Source organism: Ostrinia furnacalis, unplaced genomic scaffold (genome assembly GCF_004193835.3).
Source record: "Ostrinia furnacalis isolate ACB-3 unplaced genomic scaffold, ASM419383v2 OfSCF1376, whole genome shotgun sequence".
NCBI lineage: Eukaryota > Metazoa > Arthropoda > Insecta > Lepidoptera > Crambidae > Ostrinia > Ostrinia furnacalis.
In genome coordinates, this window is record NW_021131615.1 from 1 (window position 1) to 17,198 (window position 17,198).

General features: G+C 41.3%; 2 protein-coding genes across 4 annotated transcripts in view; both read right to left on the bottom strand.

Moving 5' to 3' along the window:
- Positions 1-1,163: 1,163 nt before the first annotated feature.
- LOC114352485 (basic proline-rich protein-like) lies at positions 1,164-5,636 on the bottom strand (the record flags this gene model as incomplete). Its single annotated transcript, XM_028304112.1, has 4 exons — positions 5,475-5,636; positions 3,769-5,287; positions 2,696-2,798; positions 1,164-1,290 (listed from the first exon to the last, which is right to left on the bottom strand). Coding segments are annotated over exons 2-4 (1,738 nt in total), but the record flags the coding sequence as incomplete, so codon positions are not given.
- Positions 5,637-12,042: 6,406 nt separating this feature from the next.
- Positions 12,043-17,198, bottom strand: part of Lk6 (MAPK interacting serine/threonine Lk6 kinase) — a 77,488-nt gene continuing 72,332 nt past the window's right edge. For all 3 annotated transcript variants that reach the window (XM_028304092.1, XM_028304093.1, XM_028304091.1), the window contains 3 exons: positions 15,250-15,471; positions 14,047-14,240; positions 12,043-12,379 (listed from right to left, as the gene is read on the bottom strand). In XM_028304092.1, coding sequence (XP_028159893.1) covers positions 12,076-12,379; positions 14,047-14,240; positions 15,250-15,471 — 720 coding nt within the window. In that variant the 3' untranslated portion in view covers positions 12,043-12,075. The remainder of the gene's footprint in view (positions 12,380-14,046; positions 14,241-15,249; positions 15,472-17,198) is intronic.

Consider the following 17,198-nt stretch of genomic DNA (forward strand, 5'->3'; position numbering starts at 1 on the left):
TTAATCAAAGTTATCAAGTTTAATGATTCGTTTCATTCGTTCCTTCATACATTTCAGCCGAATGACGTCCACAATGAACGGTCCTGATTATTCAGTTTATTTGAATAAGTAAGTTACAGTCAATGAAGTAAAATAATTCTTGACCACTTTGTTTACTTGTAACTTATCCAAAATCCAAATCGAATCAAATAAGGTAAGGGAGTATTTGACTTGTGCTAAATCTTTTTAGATGGACTGATTTTCTTGGGGGATTGCTTAAGGTTTTTGCCTCTCAGAGACAAACTTTTAGGCAGAAAATTATAATGAATTCTGTCATTTGTTTTATCTACGCTAGTTTTTCGTACTATTAATTTTCAGGGGTGTCACGACGCAATTTGGCGACAAAAACTGAATCAGCTGATTACTCAATAATGGTACCTTTCCCAGACTTTCTGACACCACTATAGTATTTATATGACTATGTTAACATGGGCTGGTCTCGGCTCATATACCCATTTACCTAACACCCTGTATANCCCTGTATAAGGCGGTCATTGAACCAATTAAAGATGTTTAATTTACACACATATAACAAAGAAAATGTTTTAACCAGTGCATTAGAACATATTCTGCAGTACGGAACCATTCCCTTCTCTAGCTTTAAGCACTGCAACTCATATTATAGCCAGGACCACTTCGGATACCAAACTAACCAGTGAACGCTAAGTAGGTATGCGGAGTAAGTTAAAATTATCATTAGAGCCACAACAAAATTAATCAGAAGAAAATATGAGGTCGAAACTAAGGACCGTCTTTCTTTCAGTATCATTAAGCTATGACAGATGATAAAAATGTAATAAACATTTCTATAACTAGAGCAGTGGTATAGATCGTTTCATCCACGATCACGACAATGCGTCAATGTTTGAGTGTTATCGGTACACGCTAAATTATCCGTGAGTGTACGCACACTACAATAATGACGCTCGGATTGCTCGGATCAAACTCCCCGCACGCGTGGGACGCGTCTTCGTAGATGAAACAATTTATAACTAAAATGACCAGACCAAGACAATTTGAGGAACTTATACTGGGTTTACGAGGAATTCCAACTTTAATTACTAATATTTAGTAGTAGGGGAAAATACTACGATAAACACACACATAATAAACATAGTACTCACGGTCATTGACCCTGAAGCAGAGGTTGCACTTCCACCGCTTCCCGTCCACGAAATACACGAAGGGGTTGATGTATGTGCGACACGCGCGGCAGCGGACGATCGTCGCGCACTGGATCACTGGCAGGTGCTGGAAGAATTAAGAGAATTTAGCACCTATTCAGGGTTTAATAAGTGTCATTTTTCAACAAAAGAAATATAGCAGTCATGAACTGTATCACTGGAAGGTGCTGGAAAAGATTTAGGTAATTTAATACTACATATCTTATGCTAATTTTAATCAGGCCCAATTTTCAATAACAAAGTGTAGCCAGATTGTGGTGTTGACTGTACTTCAATAAAGGTTTACCAATTTATCAATATTACCTATTTAACTTTTTTTTATAAAAACATGCGTTTCATTTTAGTAGGTTTTGATTAGGGGTGCGAGCGCGATAAAAGCTTGCTATAGATCGAAATCAACGCGAGCAAAACCGCGGGAAAAACTAGTGACAATTATTATTAAGATACAGGAAGAGTTTTAAAAAAAAATTTAGCTACAAATCTGCGGTTTGAATAATAATGAACCTCGTGACCTCTTTCAATGTCTGTTCTCTGGTTACCTTAATATAACTTTGAATAATAAGGAAAACACTTAATTTTAATTACGTAGAGTCATAAATAAACGGTTCACACGACTAACACGTCGAAAATACTACAAACCACATTGAATCTAGGGATGACAGTGCAAAATTAATATCCTACTTTCTATTTACAAACATTCACATTACATAAGCTGTCAATGTGGAAGTTACACTTTTAACCCTTTACATGGCAGTGGGAATATAGTTCCCACCATATTTTGAATTCTATTCCCTTATCTTAAGGTCCAAAAACATTGAAAAATTTGGACTTGTAACTTGTTATGCCTGTTAAAGGCTTAATCAACATCCCATCAGCAGCATAGTTAATTCAGATAATAAACCTGTCAATATTTGTACCTAAAATTAGTCCTCAGCATTACAAAGTTCCTAAAAAAAGGCACAAAAACTGGATGACCTAAAAACCTAAATCCAGGCAGGGCCATAAGCTACAGCAATCAATAAGCCATTCATTACAATAAATGCCCTTCCTTGATAATAACGCCAAACGTTTGGCACTGCAAGGTCAGATGAATCATGAAAGTTGGAAACATGTTTGAGATTCACAGACAACATCCAACAATCTACATGTCATGTTTCTTTTAATTATATTTACATACTGATAACTAGCTCTTATCAAAAATATGCTACTGACGCCCGTATTCACAAACATTACTATGAGGTCTCACAGTGCGCGTGGACGCACAAAGGTGACACACGAACCAATCACAGAGCTCTATTCAACGCTGTGCGTTCGATTTGCTGCTACACTTAAGCAATCATCGTTTCTAAATACGGGCGTTAGTAGTTAATAATAATGATACAAAGCTTTCATAATCCAAAAAAATTAAGATCTCATTTTAAATGACATCTAATTACTAACTTATTACAGTTTACGTAGAGTAAAAAACTTACATTCAAGTCCTTGAATGGATGGATGAGTATTCCGAGGGGAAGTCTCGATTTCTGCAGCAAACTGTTAGTCTCCGGTATACGGTTTATAGTACACCTAAAGATACTGAAAAGACAATAAACAAAATTAAATAATCTAATGATTTTATTCATGATTGTATTAATGCAATAGCCAGAACAGAGTTAAAAGTATCTGAGAGGAGAGTACACATTAACAAATTTTAGCTAGGACACTTTGGACATAGGGTCTACTGCTAAATGAAGCAGATTGCAGGGACTCATTGGTTGCAAGAAGTACTAAGAATATTAAGCTGGTCCACATGAATAACCCTTCATTCTTAAATTTCTTTTTGCATAGACATACGAAATTCTATATTTCTCTCACATAACAGTAAGTATTTCGTGTTTTAAGACTGATAAGATAAAGAGAGCTGTAAACCAAGGCAACCAGTGACAGTAAGGAGAAATGTTACAAAATTTCCAGCTCTGATGAGCTTACTGATGTAAGCCATACAAGTAAACCTAACTATAAAGATGACTCATTAGAAGCTTGGACTATAGACTTTGGACTGTGACTTTTCAACCTTGAATAAAGTAGTCCACCGATTTCTCAATCAACTTAAGATCTTTCTGTATCAGAGTGTATTTTTGATTGTTACTGGTTATCATTAAGCAACTGATAAAGTAGCTAGCAAGTCTCAGTTGCGTCTCAATAGTAAAGATAATAAACAAAGGACAATTATTTCAATGCATTGTCTACTCTTCATGATATTTTGCTCAATGCAAAACAACTGTGTAAACCATTTCATTACAGGTAAAATTATACATATTTTCACCATAATAATCATTTTCAAATCATATCATACCAAATTGAAAACATTCTGATGCAAATGATTACATGAATTCAAGCCTTTTTATTTTATTTAGATTCAAGGACAAATTACTTCTTCCCAATTAGGATAAACAGAGATTTTTGCATGAGAATAAATTACATGCATACAGTAAGACATAATTTAATGGATAGAATGTTATTGTTATAAAAATTTTGCAAAAATAAGTGTTTATAAAAAACTTACTCAGGACTGCAATTCGGAGCATCCGCAAATTGGTGGCCAAGTCTTATTTCTGGTGGGTCTTCGGGGTAATCAGGAAGAATGTGCCTGCATTGCAGCAGGTCTATCATTTGGTGACCCCAGAGTTGGTCAAAGCCTTGCTTCGTCACGCTCAGCTGCCCCATCTGCTGGGTCAACGCCTGGGGTCCATACTGTTGTGGATATTGCTGTCCCATCACCGGTTGAGGTGGCATAGGTGGTTGATTGTTGGCATAATTACTCTGTGGCATTTGGGGGTAGCGACCCTGCATATTACTTTTAGGAGGCCCACTCATCGGTCCACTAGGAGGGCCAGCTGGGACCGACATTGGAGGCCCCATTTGTTGTCCCATTGGAACAGCTGGTAGCGGTGGTAAGCTCTGAGGGCCCGCTGCCAGGGTTTGTGGGACAGCAGGCAAACCTTGTGGTCCACTTAACATGCCAGGGTTCCCCATGAGGCCAGGGTTAGGCATAGTCTGTCCAGGCCCTGGACCATTCCTTGGTGGTGCTCCCATAGTAGGAGGCGGAAGTACTGGATTTACTCTCGGTCCAGAAGTAGATGGTAGGGGTGAAGGATTCATACTAGCTGTACCTGGTCCATTGACCTGACCTATTCTTGGTGGAAGTGAAGCATAAGGTCCACCCGCAGTATTGGCCAACGGTGGACCATTGAAGGCTGTCCCAGTGGGAAGGGGCGCAGTCATGAGAGGGCTATTTCTGGGTGGACCAGAAAATGGTACATTAGGTTGACTGGTTAAAAGGCCAGGCTGTGGGCCAGGAAGTTTTGAAGGAATAGGTGCAGGTGGACCTTGCTGAACAGGCAGCCCTTGCTGTATAGGCGGACTGACCACCCCTGGTCCATAGCCAGGGCCTCCACTGGGTGGCCTCATCCCCATTGGTGGTGGACTAAAAGCATTAGAAGTAGCTGGATATGGACTCGAGGTTGGAGGCATAGGTGGTTTAGGAGGCCCAGTAGGTGGACCATTCATGAGAGGTTGATTATATTGACTAGAAGGAACAAGAGGTGATGCATTGTCATTAATTTGCCTCTGCATCTGGTTGAAGTTGGGTGGATAAGGAGAAGAATTAGCATTGGAGACCGAACTTTGGTTAGCTGAGGAGAGAGGAGGCAAAGGATTGGGGTTTGGCACACCTGTAATTGGCTTGCCCAGGGGGGGACGATTGGGAGATGACTGGAAGCCAATCGGTTGGGGTGGCAACATTCCTGGCTGGTTGAAGGCTGGTGAGTTGCTTCCACTTTGATTGTAATTGTTTACACTGTGTAGAACACTATTCTGAGGCGTAGATGCTGGTAAATGAAGAGGGCTGTTCGAATTGGCATCTTGTTTCAGTCCTGCATATCCTGGTGGCAACTGGCTCTGAGGCACTTGCCCAAATTGTTGATTTTGGGTGAACATTTGCGGCCCACCTTGCGCGTTAGCTTGGGGCGGTCCTGGGATATTGTTGTACGGATTTGGTGGTAAGTTGGACATGATTTGTCAATCTGGAAACAAAACGTACTTGGCTCAGATTCATGTATAGTTTTGTGCTCACGGTCAAAATCGTTCATTGCAGAACGCAGAAACGTATTCGTCTTAAGATAAATACCGTGTTAATAGCCTGGTATTATTTAAAACATGCTAATTCACTGATGAAATGACGGAAGGGCGACTTGCACTCAAACGACTTACCGTAGTCAGAACTAATTCTAGGCACTAAGAAACAGCACACGCACTTTTGTTCAGTTATACCATTCTCACATGTTCAGAAATAAGGCAAATTGAAGTAATTTTATTTAATACAGAATAAAAATACGATCCTGACTTACGTGGCTGAGCAATTTGCAGCGCCCTCTGGAGATTGATTTTTTGACATGTCACGTCAACGACGAGCATTTACGAAGTAAGTATTTTTCAGATTAAAATAAAAAAGTACACATTTATTCTGACAGTTAAATAAGTAAAATAATTTTCTTTGCAATTTTAATTCAAAAAATAATATCATTATTGGTATTTCTTATAATATACAACAAGTTCTACCGAAATATATTTTTATAGTTTAAATAACATTATAGTTATTGTAACTATTTTCGTAAATGCTTGCATTCAAAACTTTCTAGAAATTGAGAAAGAAAGTAAAGGAGCTTAACTTTTGACCATTTTGACGAGGTTTTTAATAAGTTTTGTTTTCTTTTTGTGACTGATTAATTTTACAACAACGCAGAATGATATGTTGGATAATTATTATGAAATCGAATCTTCGAAAAGTGGACTGATGAAGTAGGTACCTACCTACCTACACAGGCCACAGTTCCAGCACAACATGGACCTATAGGTCCAAGCAGCCCAACAACATAATTTGTGGTTACTTCCAGCTACCTATTTCCGTTTTTTGTCTCGATCTCATCAAATATTGATCTTTGCCTACGACATGACTGAAAATGGGTAGCTGGAACTGTGGCCCATAGTACCTATCTATAATTTCCCCGTTTTAGTTTCAAAAGTGGGATAGAAACTATTCCTTTCCTGAAATACAAACCACAAACTCTTGTATTAAATTTCATCAAAATCGTTTCAGTGGTTTAGGCGTAAAAAAGTTACAGATACCTCTAATCCATATTTGTGTACAGATACAGTAGGTACCTACAGACAGTTACTTACTTTCACATTTATAATATAAAAAAATACATATGATAATTTATTTTATTATAAAAAAAAAGTTATACAACAAGCTTTTTAATTTTATATTTTTAAGTAGGTAAGTACCTTTGATTAATCAAAATGTGTTTAAATTGTTCTGCAACAGTTGCTCACTAAAAACACTCAGGCACTTGTTACCGCAAAAATTAAAAAAATAGCCAAGTGCGTGTCGTGCCATGTGCAGTGTAGGGTTCCATAGTAGTTCGTCGTTACCAAAAATATTTCAGAAGGCAAGCAATTTTCTAATACATGAGATGAACGACAACTATTAAGTAACTGATCTATCTTAACCGTTTTACCTATAGTTTTCCTTGAAAGTTCATAAAAAGCACTATTATTATGAATTTTTCAAGCCAACAGTATAGTTTTTAGAGTTGGAGATGCCATACTCGAACAAAAATTGGCACTTTAAACTTTCATATTTTGCAAACGGATCCCTATAAATCGAAAAATAGTCTTAGAAACCCCTAAACCATTTTTAAAAGACCTATCCAACAACGATACCCCACACGATGGGGTAGAAGTTGTAAAATAATCATCCCCACTACATTATGCTTTACATGCGAAGGAGCTATCAGCTAACTACCCTAATAATTTATTTTTCAAAATTTTATTCTACCACTTTGTCGGCGTGACTATGTACATACCTCCAAAAAATTACTGCTCTCTAGTGCCAATAGTTTCCAAGCAAAACCTAGGACGGACAGACAGACAGACAGGACTACGGAACCCTAAACCCTACAGGAACTTTTCGGTTTGGAACAAAACTTGCCACCACAAGTTTCTTCGACAGATTTTGAAGTTCGGGGATGTATTTATCAATTTTTGGACCTGTTTGTAAGACTATCCATTCACATAGGACACGGATCGCAAATTCAAATAAGTAGGTTCCGACTCTGATACTTCGAACCCATATTCCATGGATTGGGATACATTGCGTACTTATTTATTTTGTCATACCCATGGTGTATAAGTGGTATAAGTAACTATGTAATACAGGCGAGTTTGCAACAAAAATGTAGTCTGATGGTGTCGTCTGTTAGCCTAGGCGCAGACCACCGACTTTTAGTCGGCCGATAGTTGGGCCCGATTTTAATTTTTATGAAAATCAAATCGGTGTAATGTGCGCACTTCCATACATGCCCAATTGCCCGACTAAACTATCGGCCGACAAAAAGTTGTCTGCGCCTAGGCTTAAACTTTAGTACTTATAAACAGGGTGACTTGAAACGAGTTAACATCCTTGTAAAGGGTTATTTGAAGCCAATTTTCAAGTTACAGTTATATGTATAAATGCCTAGACGAAAGTCAACCATTTATAAGATATTTTATTTTATTTTTTATGGAAAGTACAAGGATGTCACCATATAGTTATGGCACAAAATATAACAGAAGGTAAACTCATGTATGTACCTCGCTTTGCATACCTCTCTCGCTCGCACGCTCGGCCGTCGCGCTAGGGTTGTCTTGTCATGAGTGTTGCGTTTATTTCGTTATCATAGAAAAATGTTACTCTTAATACTATGCAAGAAAGACAATAACAGATATCCACGTATACTTATTTATATTTAGTACGTTATTATAGTAATAGTTTGCAAACAAATACACGAGAAGGAAGTAGTATTTAGTTGAGTGGTTGACACTATTATCCAACTTAATATTATAAATGCGAAAGTTTGGATGTCTGGATGTTTGTTGCTCTTTCACGCAAAAACTACTGAACGGATTTTGATGTAACTTTACAGTATTATTGTTTATAACCCTGAATAACATATAGGCTACAATTTATGACGATCTGTGACAAACTAAATTTCACGCAGGTGAAGCCGCTGGCAAAAGCTAGTTATCCAATAATTCCTAAAACCTCTAAAACAATTCGATATTCCTAATAATTGAGTTGGTTTCAATTTCAATTGAAATTCAAATAAATAACTTACTTACCTCCCCGAATCAACTGGTAACTTAAAAAATGAAAATTCGGTATTTAATGATGATTTTAAGCAACCAAATACCGAACAATTATAATACGACTTTTTCTGTTCACTCATTTTCGTCAATTTCGCAAAACAAAATAATATCACGGGCGGTTGACCGGCGCGTGACTCAAGCGAACGTGTGGCGAACGTCTGTCGCGCCACGTCGCGCTCGCATTCGTCCAAGACAGTCTTGCTTAGAGCGGTGTCTATGTGTGCGTGGCTCGAGCGCGTTTAGTATGGAGTTTGTCTTCTGTTATATTTTGTGGTTATGGGCTCCTCAATTTATTAAATATTTTAAATTTTAATAAGTGTAGAGTGTAGGTAGGTAAACTATAGAAGTGTGTAGGGCATGAAGATTAAATAAAAAAGACCACTTATAAAAATTCAAACATTGTAATTCAATGACAGTTCAAATCAAAGATTTAGTCGAAAACAAAATTTTAACAAAGTACTGCGTAAGTAAGTTTAGAATTGATTGGATAAAGCAACCCAATAAAAATATAATTAACATTCTCAATCACAATGACATTCATAAAATTTGTGAAATTTAAACAATAATAAAATAGCCAAAAGTGATGCACTATTAACCTTTCTCCAATCAACGATCTACGCAGGGTACAGTCTAGCAGGTCTACACTTAACATTATTTCAACACTTCTTTTAGCAATATAAAAGTATTCAAACTGATCACAATGTTATGGCAGTTCCATGGAACCCCATGCAACACTTAACTTACCAACACAGCTCGAGTCAGATATATATGACATTCAAACATCAGCTCAAGTGCCCCTCCGTACAGCACAACACGAAGCAATTTATTCTTATTACATGTAAACCGATCAAAGTAATTACGCGAAACTACAGTTACACTTGCACCTCTTAGTAAAAATGTCACATATTACCCTTAACTTTCTTATATAAAACACTGTCGATTCAATCTTAATTAATGAGATGTGGATTTTGTTGGTAAAATGCAAAAAAAAAACAATCACATAAACAGACTAGTATCCGAAAACTCCATCAAAAATTACATAATTTCTATTTATTGCAAAGGATAGGCCACGACGAACCAAAGGCGATTCACACATTACAAGCTCTCGAATTTATTTGCTTACGGATTTCTGAAATCCAAAAATAATAGTAAATTTCATTTCATCTCTATAAAGATAATAAAGTATGTAGATCGGCACAACTATCTCAATATAATACGATTTTTATCGACCGTCGTCGGTCTCAACATAACTCACAAATACTCTACTACTCGATAAAAACTATTCAGTCGTTTTTATTTATTCATAAAAATATATCTTTAAAAGGCTCAAATGAAACCGTTACAGCTCTACGAGTGATCTATCACTGGTGGAATATTTCCATTGGCACAGTCTACGGGGCCCCTCCCCTCGCACACACTGCGCGACCGGCAAGCAAGTCGCAGCACGGCACATCTACCCACAATGTATAAAGGTACGTCATTACGAACTTTTCAAGCAGGATTACCACGCGCCCGCCTGTAATCGTTCACGCAAAATTAGACCTTGGATTCATTGTGCGTAGATCTATCTCGGGCTGTCTGACTTGAGTATCCCTACAGCCGAATGCTCATCAACGCGCCACCAGACCGCCGCTCTCTAATCACTATTCTCCCGCGTGACGTCAACGTAAGGGAATCAACCCGCAACCGGCGCGGAGAGTACGCAGGATCGATCCGGCATCGTCACGTATTTTACAAATCACAGTCTCTCCCTTACTCGTATTGAGCTATACTGCGCTAACATCACGCGATTGACAACGCTTTACGAGTAAGAAAAAGATACAACACGATACGAGGCCGGAACGATAAACATGCTTAGGATCAAAAACGGCGATTTGGCGGCGGATCAACAAACATACGGCATCCCTACAATATTTAACAATAAGTGGTCTCAGATTGTGTCAAATGACTCCACAGGTTTCTCATCGTCCATAAATCAATATCTAATCATTGTACGATACAAAAACTTATCCAGAAGAATGTAATTGTTGCATTCAATGATTGGATATAATTCAACGATGGGAAATCGGCGATTATGATTTCATCATTGACCGGCACTGGTTTAATATTAAATCGATTTTTGCCATTCGCGTCGTCACAGTGTATGCACGCTAGATAATTCCATCGCACTAAGAGATTCTCGATGTTTCTTTCAAAAACTTTATAGCTAAGCACAGCTTTTGAGTATGTGAAAGAAAAACCGAGATATCGTGTCAAAGTTCGGCCCAAATCCGACCATTTGTAGTGTCAACTCACGTAAATTCTAGTATGGGAAGCGTTGGGCTAAAATGCAAAAACCGTCGATTTGACGCATATTTTGACGATTTGACGACTACCCTCAAACCCTCATACAGGATGAAATCAAACACGGCCACAAATCATTAATAAACAAGAGTTCATTATTATAAACACAGCCAGTCACGAAGAGATAACTCATTTATAATAATGAATGTTCACTAAGCTGGCTCATTTTTGATTCCACCCTGTATCTTCATAACCGATTCTAGAACGGACGGATTCATGACACTTCAAACGACCGGATTCAGACTGCCTCGTAATCACTAAGTCGACTGTGCATCTGAGGTTTCGTCTGCGTATTAGGAACTGAAGTAACGCCTATTAAGTAAGACATGACATTTCAAAACACCTTCCTTACTTAAATAAGTCCACAGATCTACTCGTGGAAGTTTCTTAGCTCTAGATATCTACTTCGTAAATTTCGATATATCGACTTTATCCATCTCTCTCACTTTTGCCAATATTCCATGGTGAAGAAGAAAGTTGGATAACTTGTTGAGTGCAATCGACTTACGGAACCCCCGTATTGAAACCTCATAGGTCACGTGATGCAAAGGCGGTAAACATCAATGTACGGGTAAAATAAAATTAGTCGATTGATATAGCCGTATGTCGAGTTACACCCTGATCTTATTGCTACTTCGATCTTACGTCCAGCGGAATTGAAATCGTTGACTCGCATCGGTCTTCGGTCGCGTCATCCGTGAGGCATAAAATCGTGGTGGGTTTGAAGTTACTGTACAGTCTAGAGGTCGGGGCTGCGCACGACAGTAGCAGCAGAGTAAATACAAATGAGTAGGTCATCTTCATAGAAACGCACGGGCGCGGTTTGTATGTGAGCGCGCCAACAAGTATGCGGCGACACACTAACAAAATTTAGCGGGGATTAGCGGAGAGCCAGTCGTAGTTGCGCCGAATGTTGTCAGTATGTACGTGCGCGCCGCATACTTATACAGGGTGTTAGGTAAATGGGTATATGAGCCGACACTAGCCCATGTTAACATGGGCATATAAATGGTATGGTGAAGTCAGAAAATTGATATCATCATTTAATTTTTTTAAATTTTCATACAAAATAAATTTTATAAAATCAGATTTGTATGAAAATTAAAACAATTAAAATGAAGATATCAATTTTCTGACTTCACCATACCATGTTAACATGGGCTAGTGTCGGCTCCTAACACCCTGTATTGGCGCGCTCACATACAAGCCGCGCTCGGTGCGTTTCTATGAAGATGACCTACTCATTTGCATTTACTCTGATAGCAGACGGGGAGGGGGAGGGCTAGTGCACGGGCAGCGGCTTGGCCTGCATGCGCCGACGCATGAGCTCCGACTCAGTTGGCGGAGACAGCCCGAGCGGCTGGTTATACTCCTCTCCGCACCGAATGTTGATCTTGCGGACGGCCTTCTCCGCTTCGTCCAGCTCCGCTATGGCCGCGTCCGGGGTCGGGTAGCAGGACTTTGTGTTCCGGACGGCGGGCGGACGCTCCATGTACGAGTAGTTCATGGAGAAATGCTGTTGGATCACGCGGTTGACGGCCATCGCTGACTCCGCGAAGTTCGACAGGTTGCGCGCTGACATGTTGCTGTTGACAAGGAAAGGTAAAAATAAATACATAGTCACTAGAATTTAAAGTATGAGACCGTAGTGAAGCGGCAAGACAAGATGGGCCTACGTAGAGTTATTTTAAGCCTTTAAGAGCCTTGTGACACTGGCGGATTGCAAGCGTTTTCAAAGCGGAGCGGCGAATACGTCGCAAATTCTCAACGTCTCCACCTCGAGGTTTCGCCTCATGTCCGCCGCGGAGTCGCGGCGTCTTCGCCGCGCAAACTCGCCGTATATGTGGCGTCGCAATTCCGCTTTAAAAATGCTTTTAATCCGCCAGTGTGGCAAGGCCCATACCTCAAAATTTATTCCTTATTGGATTGCCTACTATTTCTTATAGAAGATGTCTGTAGATAACAGCGAATTTCTGGAAGGCAACAACGACCTGCTGGGAATCAGTAGCAACCTGCTTGTAGTGGCAACCTCCTGAGAGGCAGTTCTAACCTGCTGGGAGTATCGAACTGATGGGAGACAGTGGTAGCCTCCTAGGGAGACAATGTTAACCTGCTGGGATAAAGTAACTAAAGCCTGGTCCGTGATCATGTAGAATCCCGTCCAATGACCCCACGCTGCCCATCCTTGTCACTCGCACGTAATTATGTTGCTGTCGCGCTCGCACACTCACTGCGGGCGCGCGTCGCACAGTCGCGACAGCAATATAATTACACGCGAGCGATAAGGATGGGTAGCTTGGCGTCATTGGACAAAATTCTACGTGCTCACAGACCAGACTATAGGGTTGTCACACTCACCGCTTGATGTTGGGCGCGGTGTACAGCGGAGTTGTAGGAACGCATTCTGCTAGGAATCTTCTAGGGTTGTCACACTCACCGCTTGATATTGAGCGCGGGCGCGTGGCGCTGGTAGACAATGGTGACCTATTGGGAATCAGTAGCGAGCTACTCTTCTAGGGTTATCACACTCACCGCTTGATGTTGAGCGCGGTGTGCAGCGGAGTTAGGAACGCTAGGAATCTTCTAGGGTTACCACACTCATCGCTTGATGTTGGGCGCGGTGTGCAGCGCAGCGTGTGACGCATCGCTATACAAGAGTTGGAGTTAAAGGAACGAGAGGCGGGAAGTCCCATTCTGAATCTTCTAGGGTTGGCACACTCACCGCTTGATGTTGAGCGCGGTGTGCAGCGGAGTGTTAGGAATCTTCTAGGGTTGCCACACTCACCGCTTGATGTTGAGCGCGGTGTGCGGCGGATCTGTTAGGAATCTTCTAGGGTTGGCACACTCACCGCTTGCTGTTGAGCGCGGTGTGCGGCGGATCTGTTAGGAATCTTCTAGGGTTGCCACACTCACCGCTTGATGTTGAGCGCGGTGTGCAGCGGAGTGTTAGGAATCTTCTAGGGTTGTCACACTCACCGCTTGATGTTGAGCGCGGTGTGCGGCGGAGTGTTAGGAATCTTCTAGGGTTGTCACACTCACCGCTTGATGTTGAGCGCGGTGTGCAGCGGAGTGTTAGGAATCTTCTAGGGTTGTCACACTCACCGCTTGATGTTGGGTACGGTGTGCAGCGTAGTTGTAGGAACGCATTCTGCTAGGAATCTTCTAATCTTCTAGGGTTGTCCCACTCACCGCTTGATGTTGAGCGCGGTGTGCGGCGGATCTGTTAGGAATCTTCTAGGGTTGTCCCACTCACCGCTTGATGTTGAGCGCGGTGTGCAGCGCGGGCCCGGCGGCGCGCGGGTCGGCGCGGCGCAGCCAGGGGTGCTGCAGCACGCGCTCGGCGCTGAGCCGCTGCGCCGCCTCGCGCACCAGCAGCTGCCGGATCAGGTCCTTCGCCTCGGGCGAGATGTGCGACCACTCCTCCGACGGGAACGAGTAGCGACCCTCCTGGAGACAAAGGCGAGGTCAGTATTCTGTCCGGAGTCCGGAGGTCACGAGCCGGAAGACGTAGCGTGGGCAGGCCTCCCACTAGGTGGACCGACGATCTCGTGAAGGTCGCGGGAGGTACCTGGATGCAAGCGGCGCAGGACCGGTCTTTGTGGAAATCCTTGGGGGAGGCCTTTGTCCAGCAGTGGACGTCTTTCGGCTGAAACGACGAACGATCAGTATTGAGCTTCGAGTAAACTGTTTTACAGCCCTGAACAGTGCAAGGTCGGAACATCAACATATTTTGGAAAACCAGTTTTAAGAGACTTCTTCTGTCTCTCTTTCAGATTATTTAAGTCTAAGGCCCAGAACAGACGGTGAAAAGCAACTGCAACGAAACTGCAACTTTCTGATGATTCTGATGAATGAAACTGAAACTGAAAGTTTCAAGCTGGCCGCGTCATGTGTGGTCTCTCAACGGACGCTATGGCAGAAACTTAGATGCAACTCAAAAGTAACTAGCAGTTGCAGTTTCGTTGCAGTTGCGTTTCACCGTCTGTTCTGGGCCTAAGGATCCCCTATTTTGAAATTCAAAAATGTGAATTCGGTGCTTACAATGGGGGCGAAATCACATTTTCAGCGCGCCAGCGCATAAAGCCCTTTTGGCTGCAAAAGAGCATCCACTATAACCACATGAGCATATTGTGTCATGTGTGATATATTTATATGTGACTGTATTCGCCCTAGTGAAGGTCGCGGAAAACGCCTGAATGCAGAATATGACCGATCGTTGTGGAAATCCTCCACGATCTTTAAATTCTTCGTTCACGCTCACTTCTGTGAACGTCTTTTGGTCGAAACTAACAAAGTCACTGTTTTCTAAAGCCCGGTCTGTGAGCACGTAGAATTTTGGACAAAATTATACGTGCTCACAGACCAAACTACAGTTGTTATGGAAATCCTCCACAACCTTTGTATAGCAGTGGACGTCCTTTGCTCAAACAAAGTCACTCTGTATTATAACACACACCTGTATCGAGGTGAACAGCAGGTCCTGACAAGCGCGACAGTTCTCGCCGCGCTCCCAACCACAGTCAGCTCCACAATCGGCCCTGAACGGCGGGTAGCCGCACAGCAAGATGTAAGCGATGACCCCCAGTGACCACAGGTCGCAGCGCTTGTCGTAGTGCGCCGCTGCCGAGCCCGCGAACAGAGAGACCACTTCGGGCGCCATGAACTCCGCGCTACCAACCTGGGGACAAGAGAAACGATGTGATTTGATGGTTTTGATAAGATTTTAAACTTTCGCGTTCCATTTCCACGAGCAGACCACGGCTGTAGAAACACAGCCAACTTATGTACAATAAGTAACTGATTTATAGATCGTTTCATCCAACGAAGACGCGCCCCACCATTCTTCCGTTGATGTTTGAGTGACTGTTATCGGTACACGCTAAATTATCCATGAGTGCACCCACACACTAATAATGACGCTCGGATTGCTCGGATCAAACTCCCCGCACCTCGCGATCTATAAAAATGACGCGTTGAAACCCGTGTTTCTCTATGTTGAGTTAACGTAGAGATTCCAGAACAACAAACAATAAGTGCTTTTATTTTCCTATTTTTGAAGATAGGAGATTCACTCTTATCTCCCAAAATAGGAAAATAGGCAATAAACTAGATAAGTAGGTGTAAAATTAAAAAATAAGGTACTTTTTTGTTTAAAATAGCAGATATATTGAAATAAGTGTTAGTGTGTGATAAGGGGACAGAAAAAAATGTCGAGACAGTTTAATTCTAGTCTAAAAAATGTAGCTGCTAACCTTGTTCTGAAATAATAATGTAAACTTTACAGTTTACCAGTTCGTGATCACCATTGTTTTAAATGCAAGTGAAATGCCAATATGTTTTCCAAATTCCAATGCAATAAGATAAAGACGGTGCATTCAAATTTACTTCAAGGTGACACAGGACTATTCTGACTATTTCAGCTTATATTAAAATGAAGTTACCTACAGACTTGCTACTTTAAACAAGTGGTGATATCACCTCCTAAATTGGCAAGTATTTGTTCGACTACAACTTTAAACGTAACCTAAGCGGGTTAAATATTGCACACAGCAATGTGAGCGTTACGTTAGAGATTATAGGGGATTATCCATGGCTAAGACCGATTTATCTTCACCTTCAGGTTAATCCCGTTAAGACAGTCACTCGGAAGCATACAAATTATGTAAGTACCCGATATAGGTACCTATTATATTAAAAGGCACCGGCGATAAAGGTCACAATCCGTTATCAGTCTAAGATATTCGTAAATATACATCGCATATATCCCAAGGCTACTCTGATAAACAACACTAACCTATATTGGTCTACGCATTAGCAAGGATTAACGATCCACTCGAATCGATAAAGATACATATTTTATTGAGCTGAAGCTAAACGTAATCTTGTGCAAGGAAAATAAGGAAATATTCAGTCTATGTAATAGCTTCCTAATTAGGGCTCCTGCACACGACGTCGCCGCTGGCGAAATTATGCTTTGATGGCGCGGTGGCGGCGCGGCTGCGGCGGCGGCTTTACTCGGCGCGTATAAACAGTGTAGGGGCGCAGCGAGACGGCGCGGCGGCGGCGCGGTGGCGCGGCGTCGTGGGCAGGAGCGCTTATTCTAATGTATTGTTAGCTTATATGATTTGTTGATGAGAACTGTGTAAAACAAATCAACAGTGAAGTACTTTATGCCATCATTAAAATCTTTTCAGTATCTTCCGGGAAAAACATCTAGCATTTCCGTAGAGAGCAAAGTATCTACATATTTAATTTGTCTTTTATGGTACGGTAAGACGGATATTAATAAATTGTACATACTCATCTTGACGTAAATAATACTCAACTCATATGCAAAATGTATGCCAAATTTATCATCATGCAAACGAAAACATTTACTGATGTACTTAAACTATCTGAAATATT